The sequence below is a fragment of the Phalacrocorax aristotelis genome, chromosome 16 (assembly GCF_949628215.1).
Source record: "Phalacrocorax aristotelis chromosome 16, bGulAri2.1, whole genome shotgun sequence".
Lineage (NCBI taxonomy): Eukaryota > Metazoa > Chordata > Aves > Suliformes > Phalacrocoracidae > Phalacrocorax > Phalacrocorax aristotelis.
Window position 1 is genome coordinate 13,864,687 of NC_134291.1, and position 26,301 is coordinate 13,890,987.

Here is a 26,301-nt window from a genome sequence, read left to right on the forward strand (position 1 = left end):
AGCCCTTGGCTTTTTTTGTAATGCTGTAACAGAACACACTGCTCGAAGTTGCGCTGTTCGTATGGCCCGTACCTGCCGAAAGGGTCGGAAAATCTGCCCTTCCTTGTGCTTTATAGAGGGAAGGAAAATGCTCGTTGCTAGTGCGACTGTGTGACGGCAAGGCTAAGGCCCCGGTGGAAGAACTACTGTAAGCAAGGCCTGTCTTTACGGGTGTTTTCCTTTCCCACGTGCCAGCAAAACCGCAAAACCAGCCTAAACCCCGGCTTACTTGCCTTGGGCCCGAGGGGCGGGGCCACGGGGCGGGGCCACGGGGCGGGGCCACGGGGCGGGGCCACGGGGCGGGGTGCGGCGGGCGGGGCCGGACTACATCTCCCATAGCCCCCCGCGGCGCGCAGGCGCAGTGCGGCGGAGCCGGCGGCGGCGGGCGGGCGGGTGAGGCGCCCCATTGGGCCCCGCCGCAGGGAACCGGCCGTGGCCGCGCAGCGGGGCCGTGGGGCCGCGGGCCCGCACCGGCCGGCGGCCCCACCGGGGTTTGGCTCCATATCCCGCTCCCTTGTCTGCCGGTGGGGGGGGAGAGTGGTGAGGGGGGCTGTGGGACCCGTGGGGTGAGGAGGGAAGGGGAGGTCTAGGGGGCTGTGGGGCCCGTGGGGTGAGGAGGGGAGGTCTGGGGGGCTGTGGGGCCCGTGGGGTGAGGAGAGGGGGTTTTGGGGGCTGTGGGGCCCGTGGGGTGAGGAGGGGAGGTTTGGGGGGCTGTGAGGCCTGTGGGGTGAGGAAGGGGTTTGGGGGGGGGCTGTGGGGCCCGTGCGGCGGGAAAAGGGTTTGGGATGAGGGGAAGCTTTGGGATGAGGGGCACTGTGGGGAGGAGTTGAGGGAGCTTCTTGCCTGGGGAGGGCTCACCGGGGCACCCCGTGTTCCCCTGCCCAGGCTGCGGGGACCCCAGGCAGGCATGGTCGGCTACGACCCGGAGGCCAAGTGCGTCTCCACGGCTGAAGCGGCTGCAGCAGGATCAGCATCTGGCTTGGTCACTCGGGTCCTTGTCAGCCCCTTGGATGTCATCAAGATCCGCTTTCAGGTACCTTTCTCACGGCATGCTTGGGGACAGGGGGTGAAAGAGAGCCTCTTATAGAGCAGGGCTGATCTTGGCCTGGAAGAACAGGTCACTTGTGCTGCTAGAGAGCACTAAATCTGCTCATCGACCCTCACCTACATTGTATGCAGGTTATGCAAGGTAGCAGGGCTACCTTTTGTCTGCCACTTCTTGTTCGTGTAACTTAACTGGTGTGTTTGAGTGGGATCTTGTGTTTTCTGTAGTTTGTTCTCTTTCTCTGTTTCTGTGTTTCATCATCTGAATAATCTCTGCTACTTAACTAAATTTCACCATCATCCCTGCAGATTCCCTTTGCGTTACACATGTTTTATTCTTTCAGAGCCCTGCATAATTAACATTGTAGTCAGTTCTAGATGTGGTTCTGTGGGAAGGCAGAATGTCATCCCTTAGCCTTGGTTGGCCGTTAGGGTTGCGGGTTCCTGAATTGGACACTTGAAACTTGTTGAAATGTGACGTGGAATTGATCATATTTTCTCTGTTGTCCTCCAGCTTCAGATTGAGCAGCTCTCTGCCAGAAACCCAGGGGCTAAGTATCACGGCATCTTGCAAGCTGCACAGCGCATCTTCCGGGAAGAGGGGTTGGTCGCCTTCTGGAAGGGCCATGTTCCGGCTCAGTTCCTTTCAGTTGGCTACGGAGCTGTCCAGGTAAGGTGACCGACGTCAGCTGGGCCCCACGTACACGTGCAGGACTCTGCTTTGCCCCTCTTCAGACTGGCTGTGTGGGCAGATGCAGAAAGATCTAGGTTTAAACTCTACTGATGCAAGCCAGCTCCAGTCTCAAAGAGGTGTAGTTGTATAACGCTAATGTTTAATCCCTAACTGAATATTCCTGAGGTTGCTGAATGGCCTGCCTGGCCAGCCTGGAGTACAGCTGGAGCCAACTGAGTCTGTCTGCATCTGGTGTCATAGACAAGCCCTGTTTGTTCCTGACACTTGGCTGAGCTGTTCACTTTCCAAGCCTGTGCAGTTTTTTGCTTTGGTTCACGCCGTCGCCCTAACAGCTTGTTAGTAAAAAAATCAGTGAAACTGATGATGGTGTTTTACATGGTATTGTTACGCTTAGTTTGTAAATATTACGCTTAGTTTGTAAATATTACGCTTAGCTTGTAAATATTACGCTTAGCTTGTAAATATTACCAACTTGATTTATGAGAAGTTGTTGAAAGAATAATGGCCAGCATATCTGTGATTTAGCAAATACTCTTCAGGATACATAGGGCATTAAAATGAGTTGTTCACAATTCTAAATGCAAGATTTAGCAGGGGTGCCAGAGATCAGAACATCCCAAGCATTCCCCAGGCTCCTCAGTGATTTTTACAAGGTATTCTCTGAGCACATGCTCCAACAGGTTGCAAGCTGGGGAGGACTTTTCAAGGACAGAAAGAGAAGGTGGTTACAGGCGGTGGGTGGAGCCCTTTTGGTGAAATGAGAGAGGAGTGGGAGATCCGTGTCAATGATAAGGATTGACTCCTTGACCTGTGTATGTTTGTTTCTGTAAGTTCATGGCGTTTGAAAGCTTGACAAAGCTGGTGCACAACGTCACCTCATACAATGCCCGCGATTCCTTTGTGCACTTCGTCTGTGGTGGACTGGCTGCTTGCACAGCCACTGTTGCAGTTCAACCTGTTGACACACTACGCACCCGCTTTGCTGCTCAGGGTGAGCCTAAGGTATGATGTTGAGGATTAATGCTTAGAATTATCATCCGTAGCAGTAGCAATATTTCATGTGTATGAATATAGGAGGTTCGAAAAGCACGTAACAGTCTGTGGGGTGGCGTAAAGGGACAGATGCTGTTATTGGGCAATGTTTGCACTGTTGCCAAGTTATCCTCTGTGCTGTTGACACAGCTTTCTTAATTATGCTTTGCTGCTCCTGATTGTGTTTGACTTCTGACAGGTGATCCGGAAAGGAGAAACTGTCCTTAACAGGATAACTCAATTTTCATTTCGGGTGTTGGCTATTTATAGAGTACGGTCCCCAGTCTGTCAAACATTGCGTGTTTGAAACTTTCCGCTTGCACAGAGTCATGTTTAGATAACGATGGGGATGATACTTGAAACCAGTCACCTTTCACCTGCGTTTGACGTTCTTGTTTATGCAAGAATTGGTCTCCATGCTAATTAGGCTTGTGATACCTAGACTCATATGGGTTTGTATCAGAGCCGTTTCTGGTTTTTGGCTTAGCCTGCAGTAGAATCACAATTTATATTACATGAATTCTGTTGCAGGAGCAAGCAGAGCTGTTAATAATAATGGTGTCTGTGATGCAAGTGGTCTCAGGCCACAGCACTCGGCTCTGTTGCCTCCTTTCTTCCCCTCAGAAGCACAGCTTCGATGTGGGGTACAATGTCAGCCCAGGCCTTTCAGTGCAGAGCTAACGAGCGTTCGTTCAACTAGTTTCTTGTGGCTCAGAGGTAGGTTGAGGTTGTCAGCATACTTAGAAGAGTCACAAGAGCTGAGCTGGGAATGCTGTGTGAAGATGTACAAAATCACTTTGCTCACTGCTTTGTGCTGAAAATCAGTCGGTTGTATTTTGGGCAGCCGGCAATTCCTGTCCTCATTACCGGGAAATAACCTGACCTTTGGCTTGCTGTTTTTAAGCCTGTCTCGCCAGAGAGTCAGCCTCTTCTTTATTGTCTAGGTCTATCACAACCTTCGCCATGCAGTGATGACCATGTACCAAACAGAAGGGCCTCGGACTTTCTATAGAGGTTTGACCCCCACAATCATTGCTATCTTTCCGTACGCTGGTTTCCAGTTCGCCTTCTACAACATCCTGCAACAGTTTTCTGAATGGGCGATTCCAGCTGAAGGGAAGAAAGGAGGTAGGCACTTGGGAGAGCAATGTCTGCGGTCTGGAGAGAAAGAGAGGATGAATGCTAGTTTGGGAGACTAGTTCAGTTTTCTCTCCTATCACCCTTTTTGATGCAACATCTGAAAAGTATCTCAATTTCCCATCTCTCGTTCCTAACCCTGCACAGATACTGCGAAGGTAGAATCACAGAACGGTTTGGGTTGGGTGGGACCTTAAAAATCATCTAGTTCCAATCCCCTGCCATGGGCAGGGAGACCTTGCACTAGACCAGGTGCTCAAAGCCCTGTCCAGCATGGCCTTGGACGCTGCCAGGGATGGGGCATCCATGGCTTCTCTGGGCAACCTGTGCCAGTGCCTCACCACCCTCAGAGAACAATTTCTTCCTTACATCTAGTATGAATCTACCCTCTTTCATTTTAAAGCCATCACCCCTTGTCCTATCGCTTCCTGCCTTTTGCAAAAAGTCCCTCTCCAGCTTCCTTGCAGGCCCCCTTCAGGTACTGGAAGGCTGCTCTAAGGTCTCCCCACAGCCTTCTCTTCTCCAGGCTGAACAACCCTGACTCTTTCAGCCTATCTTCATAGAAGAGGTGCTCCAGCCCTCAGATCAGCTTCATGGCCCTCCTCTAGACTTGCTCCAGCGGGTCCATGTCCTTATCCCGGGGACACCAGAACTGGACACAGCACGGCAGGTGGGGTCTCACCAGAGCAAAGTAGAGGGGCAAAATCACCTCCCCTCACCTGCTGGTCACACTGCTTTTGATGCAGCCCAGGATACGGTTGACTTTCTGGGCTGTGATCACACGTTGCCGGGTCATGTTGAGCTTCTCAGCAACCACCACCCCCAAGTCTTTCTCCTCAGGGCTTCTCTCAGTCCATTCTCCACCCAACCCATATTTGTGCTTGGGATTGCCCTGACCCATGTGCAGGACCTTGCGCTTGGCCTTGTTGAATTTTATGAGGTTGGCACAGGCCCACCTCTCCAGACTGTCCAGGTCCCTCTGGATGGCATCTCCTCCTCCAGTGTGTCAACTGTACCATGCAGCTTGGTGTGGTTGGCAAACTTGCTGAGGGTGTGCTCACCCCCACTGTCTGTGTCACCAACACAGGTGTTAAACAGCACCAGTCCCAATAGCAACCCCTGAGGAGCACTGCTCACCACTGGTCTCCACTTGGACATTGAGCCATTGACCACAACTGTTTGAGTGCAACCATCCAGCCAATTCCTTATGCACTGAATGCTCCATCCATACCTCCAATTTAGAGACAAGGACGTTGTGCGGGACAGTGTCAAATGCTTTGCACAAATCCAGGCAGATTATGTCAAGTTGCTCTTCCGTTATCCACCAGCGCTGTAACCCCATCCTAGAGGGCCACCACATTTGACAGGCATAATTTGCCCTTAGTGAAGCCATGTTGGCTGTCACCAATCACCTTATTTTCCATGTGCCTTAGCATAGTTTTCAGGAGGATCTGCTCCATGAGCTTGCCACGCCCAGAGGTGAGACTGACTGGCCTGTAGTTTCACAGGTCTTCCTTTTTTCCCTTCTTAAAAATGGGGGTTATGTTACACAGAATCACAGAATGGTAGAGGTTGGAAGGGACCTCTAGGGTCCATTTTCCAGTCAGTGGGAACTTCACCAGACTGCCACGACTTCTGATGGATAGTGGTTTAGCAACTTCATCCACCAGTTTCCTCAGGATCCATGGGTGTGTCTCATCAGGTCCCATGGACTTGTGCACCTTCAGGGTCCTTAGATGGTCTCGAACCTGATCTCCTACATTGGGAAGTTCTTCATTCTCCCAGTCCCTGTCTTTGCCTTGGGTGGTATGGCTTGAGCACTTGCTGGTGAAGGCTGAGGCAAAAAAGTCATTGAGTACCTCAGCCTTTTCCATATTCTGGGTAACCAGGTCTCATGTTTCCCTCCAGAGAGGGCCCACATTTTCCATAGTCTTCCTTTTATCACTGACCTACCTGTAGAAGCTTTTATTGTTGCCCTTGACATCTCTGGATAGAATTAATCCTGTCAGGGCTTTGGCTTTCCTAACCTGGTCCCTGGCTGCTCAGACAATTTCTCTGTATTCCTCCCAGGCTACCTGTCCTTGTTTCCACCCTCTGTAGGCTGCCTTTTTGTGTTTGAGTTTGTCCAGGAGCTCCTTGTTCACCTCCTGGTGTTTTTGCCTGACTTCCTCTTTGTTGGGATGCATCACTCCTGAGCTTGGAGGAGGTGATCCTTGAATATTAACCAGCTTTCTTGGGCCCCTCTTCCCTCCAGAGTTTTATCCCATGTGTCGTGGGTTCAGCCTCAGTCAGCAACTAAACACCACGCAGCTGCTCGCTCACTCCCCCCACCCCTGTGGGACGGGGGAGAGAACCGGAAGAGCAAAAGCACAAAAAAAAACCCAAACTTGTGGGTGGAGATAAGAACAGTTTAATAATTACAGTAAAATAAGAATTATAATAATTACTATGATAATAATAACAATATAATAAAATGGAAAAGTTAAAAAGGGAAAAAAACAGTAAGACAAATGATACAACCGATCACCACCCGCTGACTGATGCTGCCCGTCCCCGAGCCGCGATTGCTGCCTCCCTGCCCCGGCCAGCTCCTGCCAGGTAACATACTGGGCATGACATGGAATATCCCTTTGGCAAGTTTGAATCCGCTCTCTCAGCTGTGCCCCCTCCCCTCCAGGCTCCTTGTGCCCCCGGCAGAGCGTGGGAAGCTGGAAAAGTCCTTGACTAGTACAAGCACTGCCCAGCAACAACCAAAACATCGGTGTGTTATCTCAACGTTGTTTTCATACTAAGTCCAAAGCACAGCGCTGCGCCAGCTGCAGGGAAGAAAATGAACTCTATCCCAGCTAAAACCATGACACCATGGTACTCTACCAAAGAGATCGCTGAAGAGGCCAAAGTCTGCTGAAGTCCCGGGTAGCGAGCTCGCTGTGTGCCCTCCTCACTGCCCTAAGGATCTTGAACTCCACCATTTCGTGGTCACTGCAGCCAAGGCTGCCTTTAAGTTTCACATTCCCCACCAGCCCCTCCTTGTTGGTGAGAAGGTCCAGCACAGCACCTCTCCTCGTCGGCTCCTCTGTCACTTGGAGAAGGAAGTTATCATCAACGCATCCCAGGAACTTCCTGGATTGCTTATGCCCTGCTGTGCTGTCCCTCCAACAGATATCAGGGTAGTTGAAGTCCCCCAGGGGCTTGTGAACATGAGGCTGCTTCTGTCTGTCTATAGAGGGTCTCACCCGTTCGGTCTTCCTGGTCAGGTGGCCTGTAGCAGACCCCCACTCTAATTGTCACCTGTCCCTGACCCCACTTCAGTCCTGACCCATAAGCTCTCGGTCGGCTCCTCATCCATCCCCAGGCAGAGCTCCGTGCACTCCAGCTGGTCACTGACATAGAAGGTGACCCCCCACCATCTCCCCTGCCTGTCCTTCCCAAATAGCTCTATCCTTCCGTTCCAACACTCCAGTCCAGGAGCCATCCCACCATGTCTCTGTGACGCCAATAAGAGCATAGCCCTGCAGGCAGTCGCACGTCTATAACTCCTCTTGTTTATTCCCCATGCTACCTGTGTTTGCTTAGAGGCATTTAAGTTGGGCCCCCGATGACTTACTGGCTGGAGTGGCTGGAATTCCCTTGTGCTGCTCTTCAGGTGCTCTCCTGCCGACCTGTGATCCTTCTCCAGGCTCTGGGCATCTGTTGCTGGCACTGGCATCAATCTGGTAGGCGTGGGATGGGCTGAGGTTCCCCTCTCCCAGCAACTTCAGTTTAAAGCTCTCTTCACCATCTTGGTAAGCCTGTGACCCAAGATGCTTTTCCTCTTCTCTGACAGATGGACCCCATCAGTGTACAGTGAAGTTTACAAACAGCCCCTGTTATTGAATAACCATGGTGGAAATGTGGGTGGATGGGAGAGAAGTGTCACAGGCCAGGGTACTCCTCCTTGAGCTGTGTGACGTTACTCATACCGTGGGAAGACAGTGCTGGCATAATCTTCCTCTGTTTCATTGGTGGAGATTCCAGCATAGCTGTTAGAGAAGAGGATTCATTTAGCCTAATTTAAAACTGCCAAGCTCCTGATTTGATATCTTTATGTTGATTTCTAGCTATGTTATAAGAGACCCTCATCCTGATGCGACCTGTCACCTTGACAGTTCTAGATACTAGTGCCTCCCTGAGAGAGAGCGTATGCAGCATCAGCGTGGTTTTGTACCTCAGTGGAATTTCTTCAGTAGAGGAACCAGACTTTTCAAGATCACGTCTGCATGTTTCTTTTTAGATGGCAGAGGCTGATGGTGGTTTTGTGCTGGGAGCTCATATTTGTCAGGAAAAAGTCTAATATCACAAAACTCATTTCCCGTGAGCCTCTGAAATCAGCAGGCAGTGTCACCACATGACTTACTCCAGTCCAGAATAAGTCAGTGTGAGCAATCAGGAGTGCAAGATTTCCGGTGACCGGGCCTTTACTGGGGAGCACAAAAACTTTCCCGGTAGTGGCAGGTTCTCTGGTAACTGGGGATTTTTTATGCAAGGGGCACTGCGAGCCTGATGTAGAAAATACAGATCGAAGTTAACCCAAACTATGCAGGGGAGGTGATGTAACTTTAAAGGGCCTTTTTGGTTTTGCTTCTTGTGAAAATTGATTTTAGCTTACCTCTCGTGATCTTTAACCACAACTCCCTGCTAATCCTCTTTTTTTCCTCCCCCGCTGTCCTCTCCCCTTTCTGCTTCTCAGGTAACATTAAAAACCTTGTTTGCGGCAGCTGCGCCGGAATCATCAGCAAAACCCTCACTTACCCTTTTGACCTCTTCAAAAAACGACTGCAAGTGGGTGGCTTTGAGCATGCCCGGGCGGCCTTTGGGCAGGTAAGAAATGTCTGAATTTGACTGATTTTCATAAGTATGGAATTGCATTGAGATAATCCAGCGCAGTGGTGAGTCACCAGCAGGACCTGTTGTGTTCATACTCGGGTTGGGAGCTGCCAGGGAACTCCCGGGAGCTGAGAATCGGTCTCGCTTAATAATGGGAATAGCTGCGTGAATAAACTGGGTTCGGTTTATGACATTGTCCAACATAGCCGTGCTCTGCCTTCTCATCCCCCTCCATCAGGTTGGCGGTCTCAGAGCTGGGCATGAGTTAGTCAAGCAAAGGGGTTTTGATTTGCTTTACTTTTCTAGTGGCAGCTTGGTATTTGTGATTCCGGACTAGCAGAGGATGACACTAGCTTTCTGCTGGGGTCGCCTGTCTGTCAGGATCCTTTTCTGCAATTAATAGTTTGGTACAAGGAATGGGCACCGAATGTTCAGCCTGTGTCTTATGTACAGACCATCCTGAAATTCAGAGCAAATTAAATACTCCTGCTGTTCTTTAGCACCAGCCTTCCTACCTCAAAGTACACTGTAAGACAAATACAGAACTTTCAAGGAACTATCTCTTTTTTTCTCTGAAATGTGGGAATTTTCTTTTTTCCTTCAAATTCCTTGGATCTGAGAAGCAAATCAGTCTGTACCTCAAGAAACTCTGGGATAGGAGTTGGAAGTCTTAACCCATTGCACTGGATGCTTTTCCTCTTCCAGTGAGGTACAGAATTTGTCCTTGGCATTGATGCGTCACAAGACGTTAAACCTTCACGGTATGACTGGATGACGTGCAGATAGCTAATTTAGAGACTTCTAAGTCCTGTAGATGTATTTTCCTTCTGTCAGAAACCTGAAAAGTTGTCCCTCCTTAGAGAGTGAAGGGGATGGAAAAAAGTAGCCGCACAATCTGAAATAATCACTTCACAAACATGTCCCGGAAATAATAGATGCTGTTGTAGCATGAAGATTTTAGGGCCATTCAATCTGCATAAGCCATTGCTGATGCAAAATACATGCTTTTCCTCTACCCTGATCTCTACAAACTGGCTCTTTGAAACTTTCAGTTAGTGATGATAATAGCTGGGAAGGTATCTCCAGGCTGCACGTCTGGATTGTGTTTCTGTGGTACAGTTTGGGGTGCGCTCTGCTTTTTTTTCCAGGTAAGCTGTCCTGGATTTGTCTTGGTTAACCTTCTTGCCATTTCCCTCCCAGGTACGGATATATAGGGGTCTCCTGGACTGCATGAGGCAGATCATGCAAGAGGAGGGCCCAGGTGGATTCTTTAAGGGCCTTTCACCCAGCTTGCTGAAGGCTGCTGTCTCTACTGGCCTTGTCTTCTTTTGGTATGAGCTGTTCTGCAGCCTCCTGTGTGCCCTGAAGAGCAGCGATAGCACCACGAGGAAGGAGGGCTGAAAGGGGCATGTATACAGCTACCTGGTGTTCTCCTGGAGGAGGGGAAGCTGACGGCTTTGCTCTGTCATGAGCATGTTGGAAATATCAGAGCTCCCAGAGCTCCACCAGCCTGTAGGAAATCACCTCCTGGGACCAAGCAGAAGGAGAAGGTGATGGCAGTTCTACTGAGGACGCTGAACTGCTTTGCTGGAAGCTGTTCAGCTGAGCACTTTTTTACTCCGTCTCCTCTAATACCAGCACACGTTTAGTGGGGGGAGAGGGGAACCGAGCGGACAGCTACCTAGCAGAGACCGCTCTGGAAAGGCATCCTATAAAGCAGGTGGATTCCTGTGCTTGCCCTGGAGCGGCAGAGAGGGATCCTGGCCTAGCTAGTGCTGCTTAACCAACGTAACACCACTTCCTATCACTGCATCCGCACAGCTTTATTTCCTTGCTTGTGGCCTGCTTGTTTGCACCATCCTCTTCTCTCAGTGTTGCTCAGGTAGCTCTGCCCTGCTGTTGTGAAGTCAGTTTAAGCCTCTCTAGTGTGCACAGACCCTCGGTTTTCCTTTTCTTTGCTGCCAGCTGCTGCTTCATGATCACCACGTGCCGGCTGCGCATCCTCAGCCACCTTAAACGCAGGATCTTCTAGGGGATCATGCTGACCCAAACTTTCTCTTTCTTCAACTCTGGTGAGCGTGATTGTATCCTGGGTGCCCATTTCTCTTCCTGCATGCCTTGCCATACATCTCTTAAGGTTTTGCATTGCCTCAGTCACGCTTTTTACAAGTCGACCTGCAGATTAAGAACCCCGCTCTAAGAGGATTCAACGCACAAGCCCAATTCTTACTTCAGGGTTCTTTGCTTCAGTGCAGTGCATAAACAGATGCTGTATAGAGTTCTAGAAGTATTAAGTCTAAGTTGGAATAATGAAGGAAAAGCCCTGTGGAAACTAGTAAATGTCTTTTTTTTTTTTTTTAATACCACTTTTGAATGTTACTAGCAAGTATTTCTGTAGTGGCCACAAAGCATTTCTGAACCTCAGTCCTAGAGTGGTGCTAACGAAAATGTTTTGACAAGATTAGCCAAGGTGAGAGGGGACTGAGCATCCAATCTGAATGGGCTGGCGTAGCATGGTGTTTGATGAGAAAAGGATGATTGAACTAGGGCTGGAGAAGTGGTTTTGTGGAGTTTCAAAGGTTTTGTGAATGGTTAAGAAAAAAACCCCAGACAACTCTGATTTACATAACAGGGGAAAAGAGGAAAATTACTTTCTTCCGCCTCTTTTATCCTCTGTTTTTTCAAGCTGAGCAGGGTGTGGCTGGACCAGCGCGTCGAAGGCAGACGTCCAAGGAAGAGCCGCTGTGATACAGGAGCACGTTAGTCATCTGGCAAGTGGTGGATAGGGCAGAGCTCTGCAGTTATTTAGGGGATGGTTTGATGGTTCTTCTCTTAACACAGAGCTTTTCGTGGCTCTTTTGCAATATTCAGGGTGTTAATCCTGAATGGCCTGGCCAAATTCCAGCATGACCAATTCCATTCTGTTGATGCAACTTCTCCTGGCGATTTTGAGTGTTGCTCACGTATCCTGAACTATTGTGAGAGGCTGTTTTTAAAGAGGAGCTGTTTCACTGGTGGCTGAGGCATCTGGAGAGGGTCCTTGCAAGCCCAGGCCAAATAACTTTGGGTTTGCTGTGGTCTGAGATCTTGGAGTGTGAAGTGGCTGTTTTACTGCAGGTGACTCCGAGAGCTACGTAAAATTAAGTTCATGGGGCAGTGTCAGTGTCAGGCAGGAGGCTCGTATACAAGCCTCGAGGAGGGAGTGTTAGCTGCACGGACTCTAAAAATGGGCAGTTTTGCTTAAGGAGAAAACGCAAAGAATGTTGAGTCAAGTTTCTCAAAGTGCCTCAATCCTGTTGGCATTTTCCTGTGTTACTTGGGCTCTTCTGACATTCCCCCAAAATCTTCTTAATGATATTTTGCCTTTGTTTATTGTTCATCTGGTGTTCTTGGAAAGACATGGTAACCAGTAATGAACTTAGCCTCATGACATCGTGCTGAGGGAGGGAAACACCTCGTTTTGAAACAGACACAAACAGGTTGGGATTGTCACTGTCTTTTGGCTGCTGGTAGAGAGGAATGCTGTCATGGCTTGCAGGGACAGCAGAACATCTTCTGTGCTGACCTAGGCTTCCATAGGAAATTGGGACTCGTCTGTCCTGCCTAAACATTACAAGACTCTTGTTTTCCACTTAATGTCAAAGAGCTGCTGTTAAACTGCACAAAATAGGGGGAAACCGGTTAGGAGGTCAGCACAGGGAATTGCAGCCTGTGGAATGGGGGGTGAGTTGCTTTGCTTGTCACAGGGGTAAAGAATAAAGAACAGAAAACTGCTCTGCTCTGATGTCCCTCGAGTGTGCTGTGGAGCTGGAGGTGATGCAGGCACGCAACTTGGCTGCTCCGCAGGGAGGGCAGCAACACAGAGTATAGGGCAGCTCTTCCTCTCTGGGGTAGTTTTTTTCTTCCACTCTGCATTAAATGAGCTTGCCTCCGTCCAACAGGTGGCAAAGTCGGAGTTTTAAGTTGTTGTGCCAGGCTGGCCCAGGCTGTGGAAGAGACGCCCCCTGGTCGGAGGGTGCTGGCACACAGCCTGGCTTATAGAGACCTTTGGGCTATTAGTCATAAATGTTAGAGGCCCCTAAAGGCATCTGGTCTTCTAGTGAGTGAAGGAGAAAGAAGTGACAACCTCGACCATACGATGTTAGAAGCTGCATCTAACGATCGCTTCACCACTCACCTCTGGTCAGCAGCATCCGGCCCTCTTAAATCTCCGACATGCGCTTTGCTAACTGGGAGTCACTGCTGGGGAGGGGACTGTAGCAGGAACGTTCTTGTCTCTTTGGGAATGAGGCTGGTTTAGTGCAAAGCGCTAGGAGGACAGGTCTTACTTGTGATGCTGCTCTGGCAAAACACGCGCTGTTTGATGCTAAATTTCCTAGAATTAGAGGAGCGGGCGACAGGAGAGATCTGTAGTGACCTTGTTCTTGCATACGCTGGGGCAGATTTGCTCGGAAGCTGTGCGCGCCAGTTCCGTTTCAAGTGACAACGCGGTGAGTGACTCGCTGCGAGCCTGCGCCGGTGTTGGCCCGTCGGGGTGGCTGGGATTTCACTCTGATGTAATCCTATCAGCGGGGATTTGCCTTGCCTGAAATTCACCTCGCAAGCTGCTCAGCAACTGCGCTTGTTTTCTTCTAGTGCCTTTTACCATCCGAATGTCCCCAAGCGCTTTAGCAGGCAAGGCGGGCGGCACGGCGCTGGTTAGGGGATCCGCCATCGCTCTCGGCTGGCCGCGGACAGGGCAGCTTTGACGCACAAGTTCTGTGGTGAGCGCGGTTCCCTGCAGCGCCAGCTGGCTCCCCGAGTTCCTAGGATGGTCCTGTTCTCGGGGTGCTCATCCAGAGCCACATAGCATCATTTTTGAAAAGAAATGAATGTTTTACAGTCAGGCATGGAATAGATTGTATTTAATTTGGGTTTAAGTTTCTCTTGGATGTAGAACTGTAATTCTCTGCGGCATTTTGCTGTGTTGCCTGGGTGGATCTTTTGCAGCTGCTGTTGTCTGAAGGCATCTGAGCACAAAGCGCACAACGCGTGCCTGCCTTTGAGAAAAGGTACATTAAATATTTTGTTATGGTCACATCTGGCTGCAGTTTGTTTTCTCCTGTCCTCCTAGTGCCAGGCTGGACGCCACAGGGCCGCCGTGGCCCTGCTGCTGCCCAAAAGGGAGGATAATCGGAGCCCCGAGTGCAGGGTGGCAGGAGCCAGCTGGTTTTCCCTTCCCCTGGCTGGCTCCTGGGTGCTCCTCAGCAGAACCATCCCAGCCCCTCTGCGATATGGGGTGATGCTTTGGGTATCACTGTAGAGAACCACACCAAGGGGGATCGCCCAGCCCAGTCCCTCTGCTGTGCCCGAGAAGGCCCGTCAGAGCCACGGCGGCCTGTCCCGAGCCACGCATCTGCAGTGTGGATGAGTTCAGGCTTCATTTGCATCTCGCCAGGCCCGACAGCACCACGGAACGTGTTCCCAAACTGCTCGTTGGGCGTTTCCTAAGGCCTTTTTCTGGTTTCAGCAGCCTGGATGCTCTGCTGTCCTCTAAACGCTGCAAAGGCTTCACCCCTTTGAGGGGTCTTCCCCTGTGAAATGGTTGGGAGTTCCGAGAAAAAACGTGAGGGGTGTGTGTTAGACCTCGCTCAGCTCTTGTTGCGGTGATTTGGTTTAGCGCATCTTCCCTTTCCCAATTTTTTTTTCTATTGATTTTGGTTTTTTTCTACGCTGCTCGTCTGCAGCCTGCCCTGGACAGGAGGGCGGATTAAAGGTGGTTTTCACCTGGAGAGCAGCAGCGTGGCGCAACTGTCGCCAGGAGAGCCCAGCCAGTGCTCGGCGGGAGAGACCGAGGGGGCCTGGGGCCGGAGGGATTAAATGCTGCAAGGGGCAGGGGGTGCCTGGGGTGCTGTTGGGCATGGCCAGGGTGCCAGTGAGGATGGCCAGGGATGCCTGGGGTGCTGGTGGGGGTGCCTGGGATGCCAGTGGGGATGCCCAGGGATGCTTGGGGGTGCCAGTGAGGATGCCTGGGGTGCCCGGGGGGTTGGGGTACTGGTGAGGTGCCGGTGGGGGTGCCTGGGATGCTGGTGACGATGCCCGGGGTGCCTATGGGGTGCCCAGGGGCACCCGGGTGGCCGGTGGAGGTGGCCGGGGTGCCGGTTGGGATGCCTGGCGATGCCCGGGGGTGCGGTGAGGATTCCCGGGGTGCCGGTGGAGGTGCCCGGGGGGCAGCCGGCCCTGCCTGGGGTGGTGGGCGCTCCCCGGGGGAGCACCCGGGGATCCCCGCCGTGGCCCGGCGCTCGCAGGCGGTGGCGCTGCGGCTGCCGCCGCTCGCCCGGCCCGGCCCGGCCCGTCCCTCCCCCGGCTCGGGCGAGGAAATGACCTAAGAGGAAACCTGGGCCGTGCCGGGAGGGAGCGGGGCCGGGCGGCGGGGCCCGGGGCGCTGCGGGGATGCCCCGGCGGCCAGCGGAGGCAGCGGGGGCGGCCGGCAGGTCGGTGGGCAGCGCCCGGCTCCCCCTGCCCGGCCCGGGGGCACCGGGGGCGGGGGGGGCTGGTTTCTCCGGTATCCGCCGCTGCCTCCGTCCCGGGGGCCCTTCGGCTTGTACCGCCCGCGGGGAGGGGAGGCTCCCGGAGGGGCTCCGGTGGTCCGGGCAGGAGGTGGCTCGGCTCTGGGGGTCCCACCTGCGGCTCGGCGGGGATGGGATGGGGGTCCCGAGTGGCTGGTAGCCCCCCACGGGTGGATGCTGAGGGGTGGCGGAGGAGACTTGCTGCTCTTGTCCCTCTGTTTGCCATGGCCGGGGGACATTCAGCCCGTCCCCACCGGGTATGACCCCTGCAGGGTAGGGCCACGGCACACTGGCCGGCTGATCCCCGGCAGATCGAGGACACTAATCCCAACCACATCAGACCCCGGGAACATCTCGACTAGTGGGGACCACTTGCAGAGGAGGAACCAGCACCTACGGGCCCGGTGTCCCCCAGTGCCGCCAGCCCTTCAGGCAAGGTGGTCCTGGCAGCAGCGTCTCTAGCGCAGGCGAGGCCTGGCTGGTTTTACGCTCACACGCTGCGGTTTGCTCTGGGCAGGGTTATTTGGCACAGCAGTTCAAAGCAGCCATGCCCGTCCCCGGGGAGCCATGGGGACAGATGCTCGGGGAGAGGTGCTGGGTGGTGGCAGCAGAGACGCTGCCGGACGGGCTCGGGCGCTTGGGCGCTTCCTGCTTGGCTGTGCACGGCACTGAGTTCTCGCCAGGTTCCTTCTGCGTGGCAGTGCTGCTGGTGGGATGCGGGGCTGCTGGTGAGCTGGGGCCGCCCCGCTGGCCGTGCAGCATGGCCTGAGTGCGGATACAGAGGGAGAGAGACGGTGCAGGAGGAGGAGAGGTCGATGGGAAGGCATTTGTCAACCAGACGTGGCAGAGAGGGCACCCAGCTGCTTGTGGATCCGTCTGGGAAAGAAACATCTGTGCAGGTCTCGGGGCAGGTAACCCTGCACAGGTGAGAGCTTAGGCTGTGAGAGTGGCGTGAGCAGGTTGGCACCCCATGGGGCAAGGTCTGCCCTGGGCCTCCCAGAGAGGCAGGCGAGGACGGCAGAGCCTCCACCTGCCAGAGAGCGGAGCTCTCTGCTCTGAGTTATTACACGTTGTGCCACGGCTTCGTGGCAAGTGCTGTGTCCGAGGGGTCGGGCTGCCTGCGATACGCGCCCCATGCCTCTAAAGGGCGATGGGCTCTTCGCCTTTAATCCGGGCAGGGACCTGTTTGCAGAGAGGGGTGAGTAACGGCCCAGGAATTTCGATGAGCTCGCAAAACTCATTTGGCCGACTGCCTCCTCCTATTTGTGCTGTGGGTCTGGCCAGCCTGGCATTCTGCATCCAGCAGATCATCTCGTGTGAGTGTTGAAGAAAGCCTTTCCTCTCTGTGCCGCGTGTACCCTCCTGCTGTCATTGCTGTAGCACAAAGCAGAAGAAAATGAACCTAGAGGCTATTTAGGAGCACCGTTGGTACTGCAGAGAGCCCGGCTTGGCTGCAGGGGGATGAGATGGGAGCTGTTGCTGTTGGGGATTTGGCTGCAGAGCTTGCTGTGTCTCGCTGGGTGCTGAGGGAGCCTGGCTCTGGCGCAGGAGAGGGGCCCTGGGAAGCGTGTGTTGGATGCTTTGGTGCTGGCTTTGATTCTTCCCAGGCTTTTGTGTGAAACCAGCTGAATGGGTGTTTCAAAGGCACAAAGGAGCAGCAGCGTGGGGTGCTCCTGTGTGTGCTTCCCTGTGATACAGCCACAGGGAAGCCTTCTGAGGGGAGATCGGTATATTTTGGGGCTGCTTTGCTATGCTGTCCGCTTTGAACCTGCAGATCAACAGACTGAAACACATTTTTCATATCAGAAAACTGTAAAGGCTCTGAAGATTAAGTCCTATCATAGGCTGGTAGGAAGCAAGTCTTAAAAAGGTGTGGGAGTGAGGCTTTGCTCAGATCTAGGGCCAGAGTTGGGTGCCCTAATAACAGATGAGTTTCCTTGGGGTGTGGGTCTGGCAGGAGAACAGCCTGTGCTCCAGCACTAGGTGGGATTTGCCAAATGACGAGGTGAAGGTGTGCCTCTGTCCAACTAAGCTCTGTGTGCTCTTTCCCCAGGCACTGGCACTAGCCCATCCGTTGTCCTCACTCTTGCCCTCGGAGGAAGCCAGTCATGGGGGAAACAGGCAAAGAAGAGTATAAAATACAGTCGTTCGACAGCGAGACTCAAAAGCTGCTAAAAACAGCCCTCAAAGGTCAGAAGGCTTTTCAGCAGCTCCTCTGCCACATGCAGCTTGGCTGGTAGATGAGGCTGGGTGCTTGGACCCCTTTAAGGAACACCAACTGCAAAGTGGAGAAAAGCTGTTTCATAAACACTGTTCATCTGTGACCAGGTGCTGTTGGTGAATCTTCTCCGGGAAGGTCTTTGCTCTCTGCCTCTTGTTCTGTCTCACTTTCTCCCTGATGTTTAATGGTGCAGTTGTTCAAACTCAGCTCCTTGTTCTCATCGTCATGGTTTTCCCTGATTTCAGGGTACCCTCCCCTCTTGCTCTAACCCAGCATCTCTGCAGATTTGGCCTCTCGCCCCGTCGTGCTCTCTGCCCCTCCCCGCTGCAGGGCCATCTCATCCTCCTGGCCCTGGAGTCTCCCGCTCACCGCCAGGTCTCTATTCAAAGCCCTGCAGCAGTTTGCACATCTGGCTCCCACTAATCCAACTTTGAAGCAGTGCTGGGATTTCAGATTCAGATGAACTTACTGCTTCCCCATATTACCTGCTTTCCTCCATTGCTTTCCCATCGTGATGGCTGTGCCTGCAGCCTGGGAGGACCGTGCACCCTTGGAGATGGTGTCTCCAAAGCAGCTGGTGTGCAAGAGGAGCTGTGACTCTTGACGTGGGAGTGAGCACGAGGTTTTGCACTATATAACATGGTTGTACCAGGCCCTGCGCCAACCTTGGTTGCTTTTTAGGTACCCCAAACAATCAGGGCATAAAGGGTGCCGGCTCCTGACTGTTTCTCCTCTTCACAGACCCCAGCAACGTGGACCTGGAGAAAGTGGCCAATATTATAGTGGACCAGTCCCTCAAAGACTGTGTGTTCAGCAAGGAGGCAGGGCGCATCTGCTACACCATCATCCAGGTGAGAGCTCCTTGTGTCCGGACAGTGAAACACTTAAGCTGCGCGGGTTGTCCCTAGGCCAGGCCAGGCCAGGCTTCGCCCCAGCCCTGCGCTCTGACCCCTCAGCCAGCTTTCCTCTTCTGCCACTTGCCCCGTGCAGTGGCAGCATCCGGACAAGCAGTCAGCGAGCACAGGTGGTTAGCTGCAGCTTTCCTGCCTCTCTGGGCAATCCCAGCAGGGTACCTACATGACCCTGCATCACCCAAGTAGCAGCATGCCCCTGCCTCTCTCACACCCCCATTTCGTCCCGCCATCCTGCTTTTCTGGGCTCGTAGGCAGAGAGCAAACAAGTCGGCCAGAGCATCTTCCGGAGGAGCCTGCTGAACCGGCTGCAGCAGGAGTACAAGGACAGGGAGGAGCTGCGCACCCGCTCGCTCCAGGCGTGGATCTGCTACGTCACCTTCATCTGCAACATCTTCGACTACCTGAGGGTAAGGAGCTGGAGCAGGAGCACCCGGCTGCTGCTGCCTAGCGGTGCCAGAAGGGCCTGGGTGTCCAACGATGCCAGGGCAGGGGTGTTGGATGGGCGTTGTACAGAGCCCAGGGCCATGGCTCGGCGGTGGGGGCCACAGCTGGTTGTCAGCACAAGGATGCTGCTGGGGCTGGTGCTACCTATGGGCAAGCAAACAGGCTTGGAGAGGCAGAGGCACCTCTGGGAACAGTCACAAAGTCTGAGCTTCCTCATATTGTACCTGGTGTTTGAAATCCCCTGATCTGCCTGCTCCCAAATGTCCCAGACTGAACTAGTTCAGTTGCCCTGAGGTCCCAGGGTGGACCCGTGGGTGCTCACATAATTTCTAGCCCACGTACTGACAGGCTGTTTGCAAGCCTTCGCTGCGGTGTGTGTACTTGGATGCCTGTTTGGAGTAGATGTAAAAATGATGCAAGAAGAGCTGCAGGCAGGAAAAATGCTGTTGCAACAAGTGTATTTCCCATGACTACCTGCTTACATTTAAAAATAGATAGTTTTTTACATCATTTGTTCAGCTTCTCTGGCTCCTGGAGACTTGAACATCTGGTCTCCTACATAAATCCCACCAATACAGCATTTGGCAGCGCAACTAAATTCTGCTCCCTTCTCCTTTGAAGAGCAGCAAGGGAACAACTCTTTCAAACAGCTGCAGACACCTCCCTTTCTGGCCCCAAGCTGACGATGGCTCCCGCCTCCTTACAGGTGAACAACATGCCCATGATGGCTCTGGTGAACCCCGTTTACGACTGTCTGTTCCGGCTGGCACAGCCTGACAGCCTGCGGAAGGAGGAAGAGGTGAGTGCAGGGAAGAGGGCTGCTGATACGCCTGTTGTCCTGCCAAGGACCAGCAAAAAGCCAAACCCCGGGGGGATGCAGTCTCCACATCCTGGTGCAGAAGAGGGAGTGCTGCCTCCCTGGTGTGTGCTGATGGAGACCCGCGGGCGGGAGGGTTTGCAGGCCAGAAGGAAGCAGGATGCAGGTGCAGGTTGTGACTCCCCAGCCCAAGCTGCATGTCCTCCCTCGGGGCAGCTTTTCTCGCTGCTGCCCAAGTGCAGTCACTGGAGACCCGGCAGCCCGGCTGTCCCTCGAAGCAGGAGCTGCCTCCAGTGTTAGGCAGGTTCACCTCCCGTCATGTGAGGAAAATGCAGACAATGACTCTCCCCCGTTTTCACAGAAACCAGCTGCTTTTCCAGCAGCCCTTGTTGCCGGACGCCTGGAAAAGCAGCTGTCACGCTGACCTGCCAGAGCACCGCAGCCGTGGTTGGTGACGGCAGATAGCTGCAGCGACCGCAGGTGTGCAGAGCGGCTCTGTGTCCCCACAGGTCCCGGGACGTGCTGTGCAATGCTTTGTGTAGCTGCCACTCACCTGGCCGGGCCTGATGCTGTGCCAGACCCCAGCGGGCTGGAGGAGGCTCTTCTGGGGCTGGAGCTTCGCACATGCCTGGGTGTGTGGCAACCTGCGTGGGGCACAGCCGGGCCGTCCCTCAGGCGAGGGGTTCCTGTAAAATGTAGGGGCCCTCGGATGGGCCCTTTGGGGTTTTTTTTATCTTAGCACAACCCTCCCGCTCCTGCAGCCCATTGACTTTCCCCCTTTTCTCCAAAGACCCAGTTCGTGTCCTTTCCTGCAAATCTCTGGACTTTCCAAGGGCTTTAGCACATGTTCCAACCACTTCCCTCTGTTCTTGGAGGCACCTCCTTGCTCCAGCCTCAGCTTCAGCCTTGCCATCTCCTCATGGACATCCTGCAGAATATTAACATTTTTCCACCTGGTTTTTTCACCTGTAACATTTTTCCTCTCTGGCAATTTTGTCTGAGAGAGGAGAGTTCAGGATGTGCTCTCCCAGTGCTTTTGGCAGAAGAGACATGCAGTTTCTCCTGCCTCCTGGATCGCAGCGACTTGGGGGAAGCAGAACCACCGCCTGTTGGAAATCAGAGGGATTCCCACAGAACAGAGGGAACAGGATGAGTTGGGCCATAGGTGACTGATGGGGACCTCCACAGAGCTGTGCCAAAGCTCCCTGTTCCTTTGTACTCAGCCATCTTCTTCCCTTCCTTCTGAAGGTGGACTGCTTGGTCCTACAGCTCCATCGCATCGGCGAGCAGCTGGAGAAGATGAACTCCCAGCGGATGGACGAGCTCTTCTCTCTCCTCCGAGATGGCTTCCTTCTGCAGGAGGGGCTCAGCTCCCTGTCCCAGCTCCTGCTGCTGGAGATCATTGAGTTTCGGGCTGCCGACTGGAAGATGACAGACGCTGCCCAGAAATACTATTACAGCGAAGTAATGGATTAGCCCCTCTACAGCAGAGGTGGAGAGATGTCCCCAGCACTTTCACCAGCAGGCTTCATACCAAGTTTGAATTTCTTTTCACGTTAATGTTTTTCTAGCACTTCCTGTAAATAGGATTTATACTGGCTAGAGCCTCTGGGCACGTAACCGTCAGGCTGCAACTGGTGCCAGCCTGACTTTGGAGCTTTGGAGAGGTGGGAAGGGCAGGGTGCATTTAACCCAGCGAGTTCTCCCACTGATTTTGTCTAACATTGGGCCGCTGCCAGCAAAGGGCAAGGAAGGCTTCTAGCTCAAACCAGCGTTCTGTATGGGTGTTAAGGAAAGCACAGTTTAGGCTGAGCGCGTTTTGGTTCCACCCGAGAGCCATCGGAGCTGCGGGAGGCAGAAGGGAATTCTTTCACAGCTCAGGTTGTACCTGGTTCTCTGGAACGAGTCACAGAAAACGCTGTGGCCTCACAAACAGCTCAACCAAGTGCCGGTTTTCCCAGGCACCTTCCAGCACACTGGCTGCACCCGCATGCACACAGCCTCCCCCACGGGGCATGAGCCACCGACACTGCGCCAGGGCAGCCTGCAGCAGGCCAGAGCCCTGAGCACATGTAGCCAGGAACAGGTTTTATAAGTTTTATACAATAACGGTCGGGTTTTTTTCAGAGTTTAGTGAGTTTCAACTATGCTGTATCTTATAGGAATGGGAGAGGAAGAAAGGAAACAAAATAGTCTATGGAAGGATTGTTTTCTAATAAAAGTTTCCCACTAACATGTGCCCTGCTTTCCTCTAGTTGCTCCTGACTGAAGCCTTAAGGCTGCAGTACTTTTTTCTCCTCTCCAGTGCAGGGTGTCAGCGTGGCTTCACACAACCAGGGCAGCTGGAAAGAGCAGTGTGAGAGTCAAGCAACAGAGACAAAAGTTTGGAATCGAGAAACCTTCCCCATAAAACTGGTTTTATTTTTTTCTGTTAACATTCCCATCAGATCCCTGCAGATAGTGCTGCTGATGACCAGAACCAAAAATCAAAAAGGGCCTTTTATTGCCTTCTGTACCAATCACGCCAAGGCTGGTTGTGGTATGGGAAAAAAATCCAGCTCTGTAGCCAAAACCATTGCTGGTTACAGGAGCAGAGAGACGTAAAAGTCCCAGGAACCGGGTAAGTGGAAGATTTTATACAGCATTTGCTCTAAGAAAAACATCTAAGGCTTGTCTTCACAGGAAGGTGATTATGAAATAACTCGAGCATCCGTGCAGGGGTTGGTAACTCCTTGATATTCCCCTTCCCCCGTCCAAACAAGCACAAAGGAAATGAACTTTGTGGGGATCGGATGAGCTCTCCCTGGCTTAGTTCAGAAGTTCAGTCTGGAAGGGATCTTCAGAAGTTCAGTCTGGAAGGGATCTTCCACCCTTCCTTCTTCTCCCCAGCTTCTCCCAGGCGGGCGGCCCTGGGGCTCTGCTCTCCAGGCCGTGGGGGTGGCGGCACCGTGTCCCGTCGCCATGGCCCTACCACCAGCGGAAGTGGGCGTAAGCACGGTTGGCCTCTGCCATCTTGTGCAGCACGTGCTTCTTCTTGATGATGGGCCCTTCATTGTTGAAGGCCTGGAGCAGCTCCTGGGAGAGCTTCTCGGGCATCAGCGTCCGACGGTTCTTGTTCTCCCGGCACTCGGTGATTAACCACTTCATGGCCAGGAAGCGCTTCCGATTGTCCTTCAGAGGAACCGGGACCTGGGAAAGGTTTAAACCGTAACAGTTATCGCACTGCGAGGGAGCGGTAACCTGCTCTGCTCCAGCGGTCATACAGGTACAGCTGGACACATGCAGAGTTATACCGTGCTGCCACCCCAGCGGCAGCACACTGCTCCCTGCAGTAAGACCAGCTCCGAAGAGCTGACCTGCGCCAATTCACCTCGTCTGTCCATAGAAACTGGCCGTTGCTACCACAATGGAAATTCTGGTCAGCCTTGGGTACTGCCAGCAGACGCTGGCCCTTGCAAGGACTTCTGGCCTCTCTGGGAACTGGGTCCAGACTGGTTTGTGTTAGCAGCAGTGGAAGATGGTCACCGCTCCCCTGCACTGAATGAGGGAGCCGTGCCTCCGCATCGCACTTCTCCATCAGGTCTCAAACCGTTGCAGAGCCCATACTCGGAGACAGGGTCTGCTCGTGTTTCAAATAGCGCACGCACTGTATCCAGTTGACTTTTCCTGCTATGCTGACCCTCCCCAGGGCTTTGGGGCCTCTACCCCAGCAACACGATGCAGCACACAGGATGGGCCTGGCAGGCCCAGGACTGCCTGTTCTTTTGCTGCCTGTCACTGATCTCTGTCTCCTTGGACAAATTTGCTGCGTATTTCTTATCTAGTCAGAGAAGCAGAGATCGCCGCTGACAGGGGAATGACCATGCTCTTAGGCTGGGAGCCTGACCTTGGACAGTTTCTTAGGAGCTGTTTCAATCCAGATTGCAAAGTGGCTCTCTTTCCAAGGAGAGGAAAGCTTGAGCTGAACGGGTGGAAATGAGTTCATCTGATTCTCTAGCTAATTCTCTCCCCACCAGATATGCTGCCAGGCCCCTCCCTTTCACCTGGTAGGTTTTGCCTCCTTTTGTGATGCTGCTGAGCCCAATGATGGGCTGGCAGTTTTTCAGAGCCTGATGGAAAATGACGTAAGGGTTGCATTCAATTTTCTCCTTCTCATCTTCCGGAGCTTTGTGGTACTTCTCCAGCTGTGTCCTCTTAATGGCTTCTAGAGTCTTGGGACAAAGAGAAGAAGAGAGACATGCACAGCAGATGGATGATCCCACTCCATGAAGTTACATCACTATTACCAGCGCCCCATCTTTCACTTGAGCCTGCAGCTGGTTTTCTAGCCCTGTAGGCAACAGGCCAGTCAGGGATTCTCTTAAGTTTTATTTCACCCTCTTCCAGCTCTTCAGTCTCTTTATTGGACGTTACATTTGGGGCAAAGAGGCCGACCAGCGTAGCCTCGGTCCAGAAGCCAGGGGAGGGCAGGGACACGGCGGAGACAGGAATACAGGTCTGTGTGCACTAAGCATCCTGCCCTCCAAAGCCTGGGCTCAGGAGCCCAGACCCTGCCTGTTTCCTCGTCACAAGGAATCAGCAGTTACTTGGGGAACATTTGGGCAACGTGTGTCCCTGTGTCAAGGACTGGAACACACCAGATGGGACCACCAGCTCATCCCAGTTACTGTACGTCAGAGCAGGACTCAAAGCTGTGTCATACAGCTGACATTTGTGGGACTTCGTTGGCAAGTTGTATAGAAGATAAGGCAAGAAAGAGAGCTGGGAGGAAGCTCTTCTGACAAAATTGTTCTTTTAAGGGTATATTCTGCATTTATGGTTTGTGGTGCACTTGCTAGTGTCAAGGTTAACAGCTGGACTCACGGGTCTTTTCCAACATAAATGATTCTGTGGTTCTACGTAAGGTCCAAGAGACACTGAAGAGTGGAAAGAGAATGTTCTGTATTAAACTACCACCACCCGGTCTGTGAACTGAAGGAGGCTGGGGCTTGTACAAAACGTACGTCTGATCAGGAGAATAATGGGAAGGGTATGATGTGTGCAGAGGGAAATGTGTTAGGACCATAGAGATGACCTAAATTCTGGTAATTCCAAATTCCAGCGGGCTTGATGTCCCAGCCTTCCATTTTGTATTGTTTTAACATCATAGAGAGAAGAAATGAGTTCTCACCTGAGCCATGAGGCTTCTGGCCAGCACTTTATTTCCGTCCTTCATCATCATATTGGTGAATTTACTGTAAACACAAAGCCACATACGATCTGATTTAAATTCTGATTTTGTCACCCACAGAAATAAGCCCCCCCCTTGTGTTGTTCCCATGGTGAAGTCTGAGTGCTTCTAGATCTGCTGTAATTATCTTTAATCACTGTCAATCAACAGACTGGCTTTGTGGGAAAAGATTAATCCAGAATAAAGGGATCGTGCTGCAGCAGAAGGCAACGGGCAGCATAGCAAGGGAAGGCTGAGGAGGACAGCGCCACGCCCAAGCGTTTTTGCTCCGTGGCACCTAGCTGTAACAGAGGATGAGATGATGCTTTCCCCGACCTGATCATCGGGTCGCTGAACACAGAGCTAGAGACAGTGGCAGGAGCAGCTTTCACGGGTCGAACAGCCTTAAGCTCCAGCTTTTCCTTTTCCTCCTCAGACAGCTCCTCCCAAGGTTTCTCATACAATTCCTTGCTCACTTCTGGCTCTATGTAGCTGGGGTTGTAGCGACTCCATCGCACCTGCGTCAGCCTGCAGAGAACAAGAGGAGAAGGAGGGCTGTAACCTGATGCACGGGACGTGTCGCGACAGGGACGCGGACAGTCGTGAGAGGCATCGCCGCCTTCCTCCCCCTCGCTGCGGCAGAGCCGGGGACACTCCTCAGCAAGGCCCGGAGTTCTGCTGCGGAACCATGGGGCGGTCGCCGAAGAGCCGGGTCCGAAGGGGAGCCCCAGGCTCCAGGCCCTGCCTGTGCCCACGCGTGCGCCTCCCCGGGCCGAAGAGCCCGCAGCCCCGGCGCCGGCAGGCCCCGGGTTCTGCGTGCCTTGAACAAACACTATTCCGCGCTCGTGGGAGCGGGGCGAGTACCTTAAACTGGGATTTTATTCATGTTTTCGCAGCGGGAGGCGGCGTTTTGGCGTGGTTTGGTTCCCCGAGCCCCGCAGAACGCCCACGGGCGCGTGCTGCGCCGACACCCGCGCGAGACCGCGCCGGCGGCACGCGCGAGCCCGAAAGCACCAGCTAAGCCGTGTCCGGCCAGGCCCGGGGAACGCCCCCACCGCTTCTCCGTGGGTTTACGCACACCCTCCGCGCCCGCCCGCCCCGGCCCCGCTCACCGGGGCAGCCAGGCCCGCAGCCGCCAGGCCAGGCCCGCCGCGCTGGGCGCCGCCATCTTCCCTCCGCGGGGCGGGGCCCGACGAGCGGAGGAGGGGGCGGTCCTTCACATGACCACGACCCCAGCCCGGGTCTCGCGCGGGCGGGGCCCCGTGAGGCGAAGAGGGGGCGGTCCTTTGCCTGGTCACGCCTCCCCGCTAGGCTCTCGCGCGGGCGGGGCGTGGCC

General features: G+C 53.5%; 3 protein-coding genes across 9 annotated transcripts; 2 read left to right on the plus strand and 1 right to left on the minus strand.

Annotated features, from left to right (window-relative positions):
- Positions 1-398: 398 nt before the first annotated feature.
- SLC25A19 (solute carrier family 25 member 19) lies at positions 399-13,889 on the plus strand. Of its 3 annotated transcripts, none has more exons than XM_075111295.1 (7): positions 399-579; positions 925-1,072; positions 1,598-1,753; positions 2,609-2,779; positions 3,754-3,937; positions 8,676-8,806; positions 10,013-13,889. In XM_075111295.1, the coding sequence occupies exons 2-7, from the start codon at positions 947-949 to the stop codon at positions 10,211-10,213; spliced, it is 969 nt and encodes a 322-aa protein (XP_074967396.1). In that variant the 5' UTR covers positions 399-579; positions 925-946; the 3' UTR covers positions 10,214-13,889. The 3 variants fall into 3 exon arrangements, with proteins under 3 accessions (XP_074967396.1, XP_074967397.1, XP_074967398.1); XM_075111296.1 differs by having other exon boundaries at positions 399-563; XM_075111297.1 differs by having other exon boundaries at positions 399-530.
- On the plus strand, positions 8,719-21,989 carry MIF4GD (MIF4G domain containing). 5 transcript variants are annotated; one of them, XM_075111304.1, is made up of 6 exons: positions 8,719-8,806; positions 17,414-17,550; positions 18,323-18,432; positions 18,747-18,902; positions 19,646-19,738; positions 21,005-21,989. In XM_075111304.1, exons 2-6 carry the CDS (start codon positions 17,469-17,471, stop codon positions 21,230-21,232), a joined length of 669 nt encoding a protein of 222 aa, XP_074967405.1. In that variant the 5' UTR covers positions 8,719-8,806; positions 17,414-17,468; the 3' UTR covers positions 21,233-21,989. The 5 variants fall into 5 exon arrangements, with proteins under 5 accessions (XP_074967405.1, XP_074967402.1, XP_074967401.1 ...); XM_075111301.1 differs by lacking the exon at positions 8,719-8,806 and adding an exon at positions 10,227-10,362; XM_075111300.1 differs by lacking the exon at positions 8,719-8,806 and adding an exon at positions 15,160-15,285.
- Positions 21,990-22,156: 167 nt separating this feature from the next.
- On the minus strand, positions 22,157-26,229 carry MRPS7 (mitochondrial ribosomal protein S7). The gene is made up of 5 exons (XM_075111299.1): positions 26,078-26,229; positions 25,302-25,493; positions 24,927-24,990; positions 23,800-23,967; positions 22,157-22,945 (listed from the first exon to the last, which is right to left on the minus strand). The coding sequence occupies exons 1-5, from the start codon at positions 26,131-26,133 to the stop codon at positions 22,724-22,726; spliced, it is 702 nt and encodes a 233-aa protein (XP_074967400.1). The 5' UTR covers positions 26,134-26,229; the 3' UTR covers positions 22,157-22,723.
- Positions 26,230-26,301: the final 72 nt, after the last annotated feature.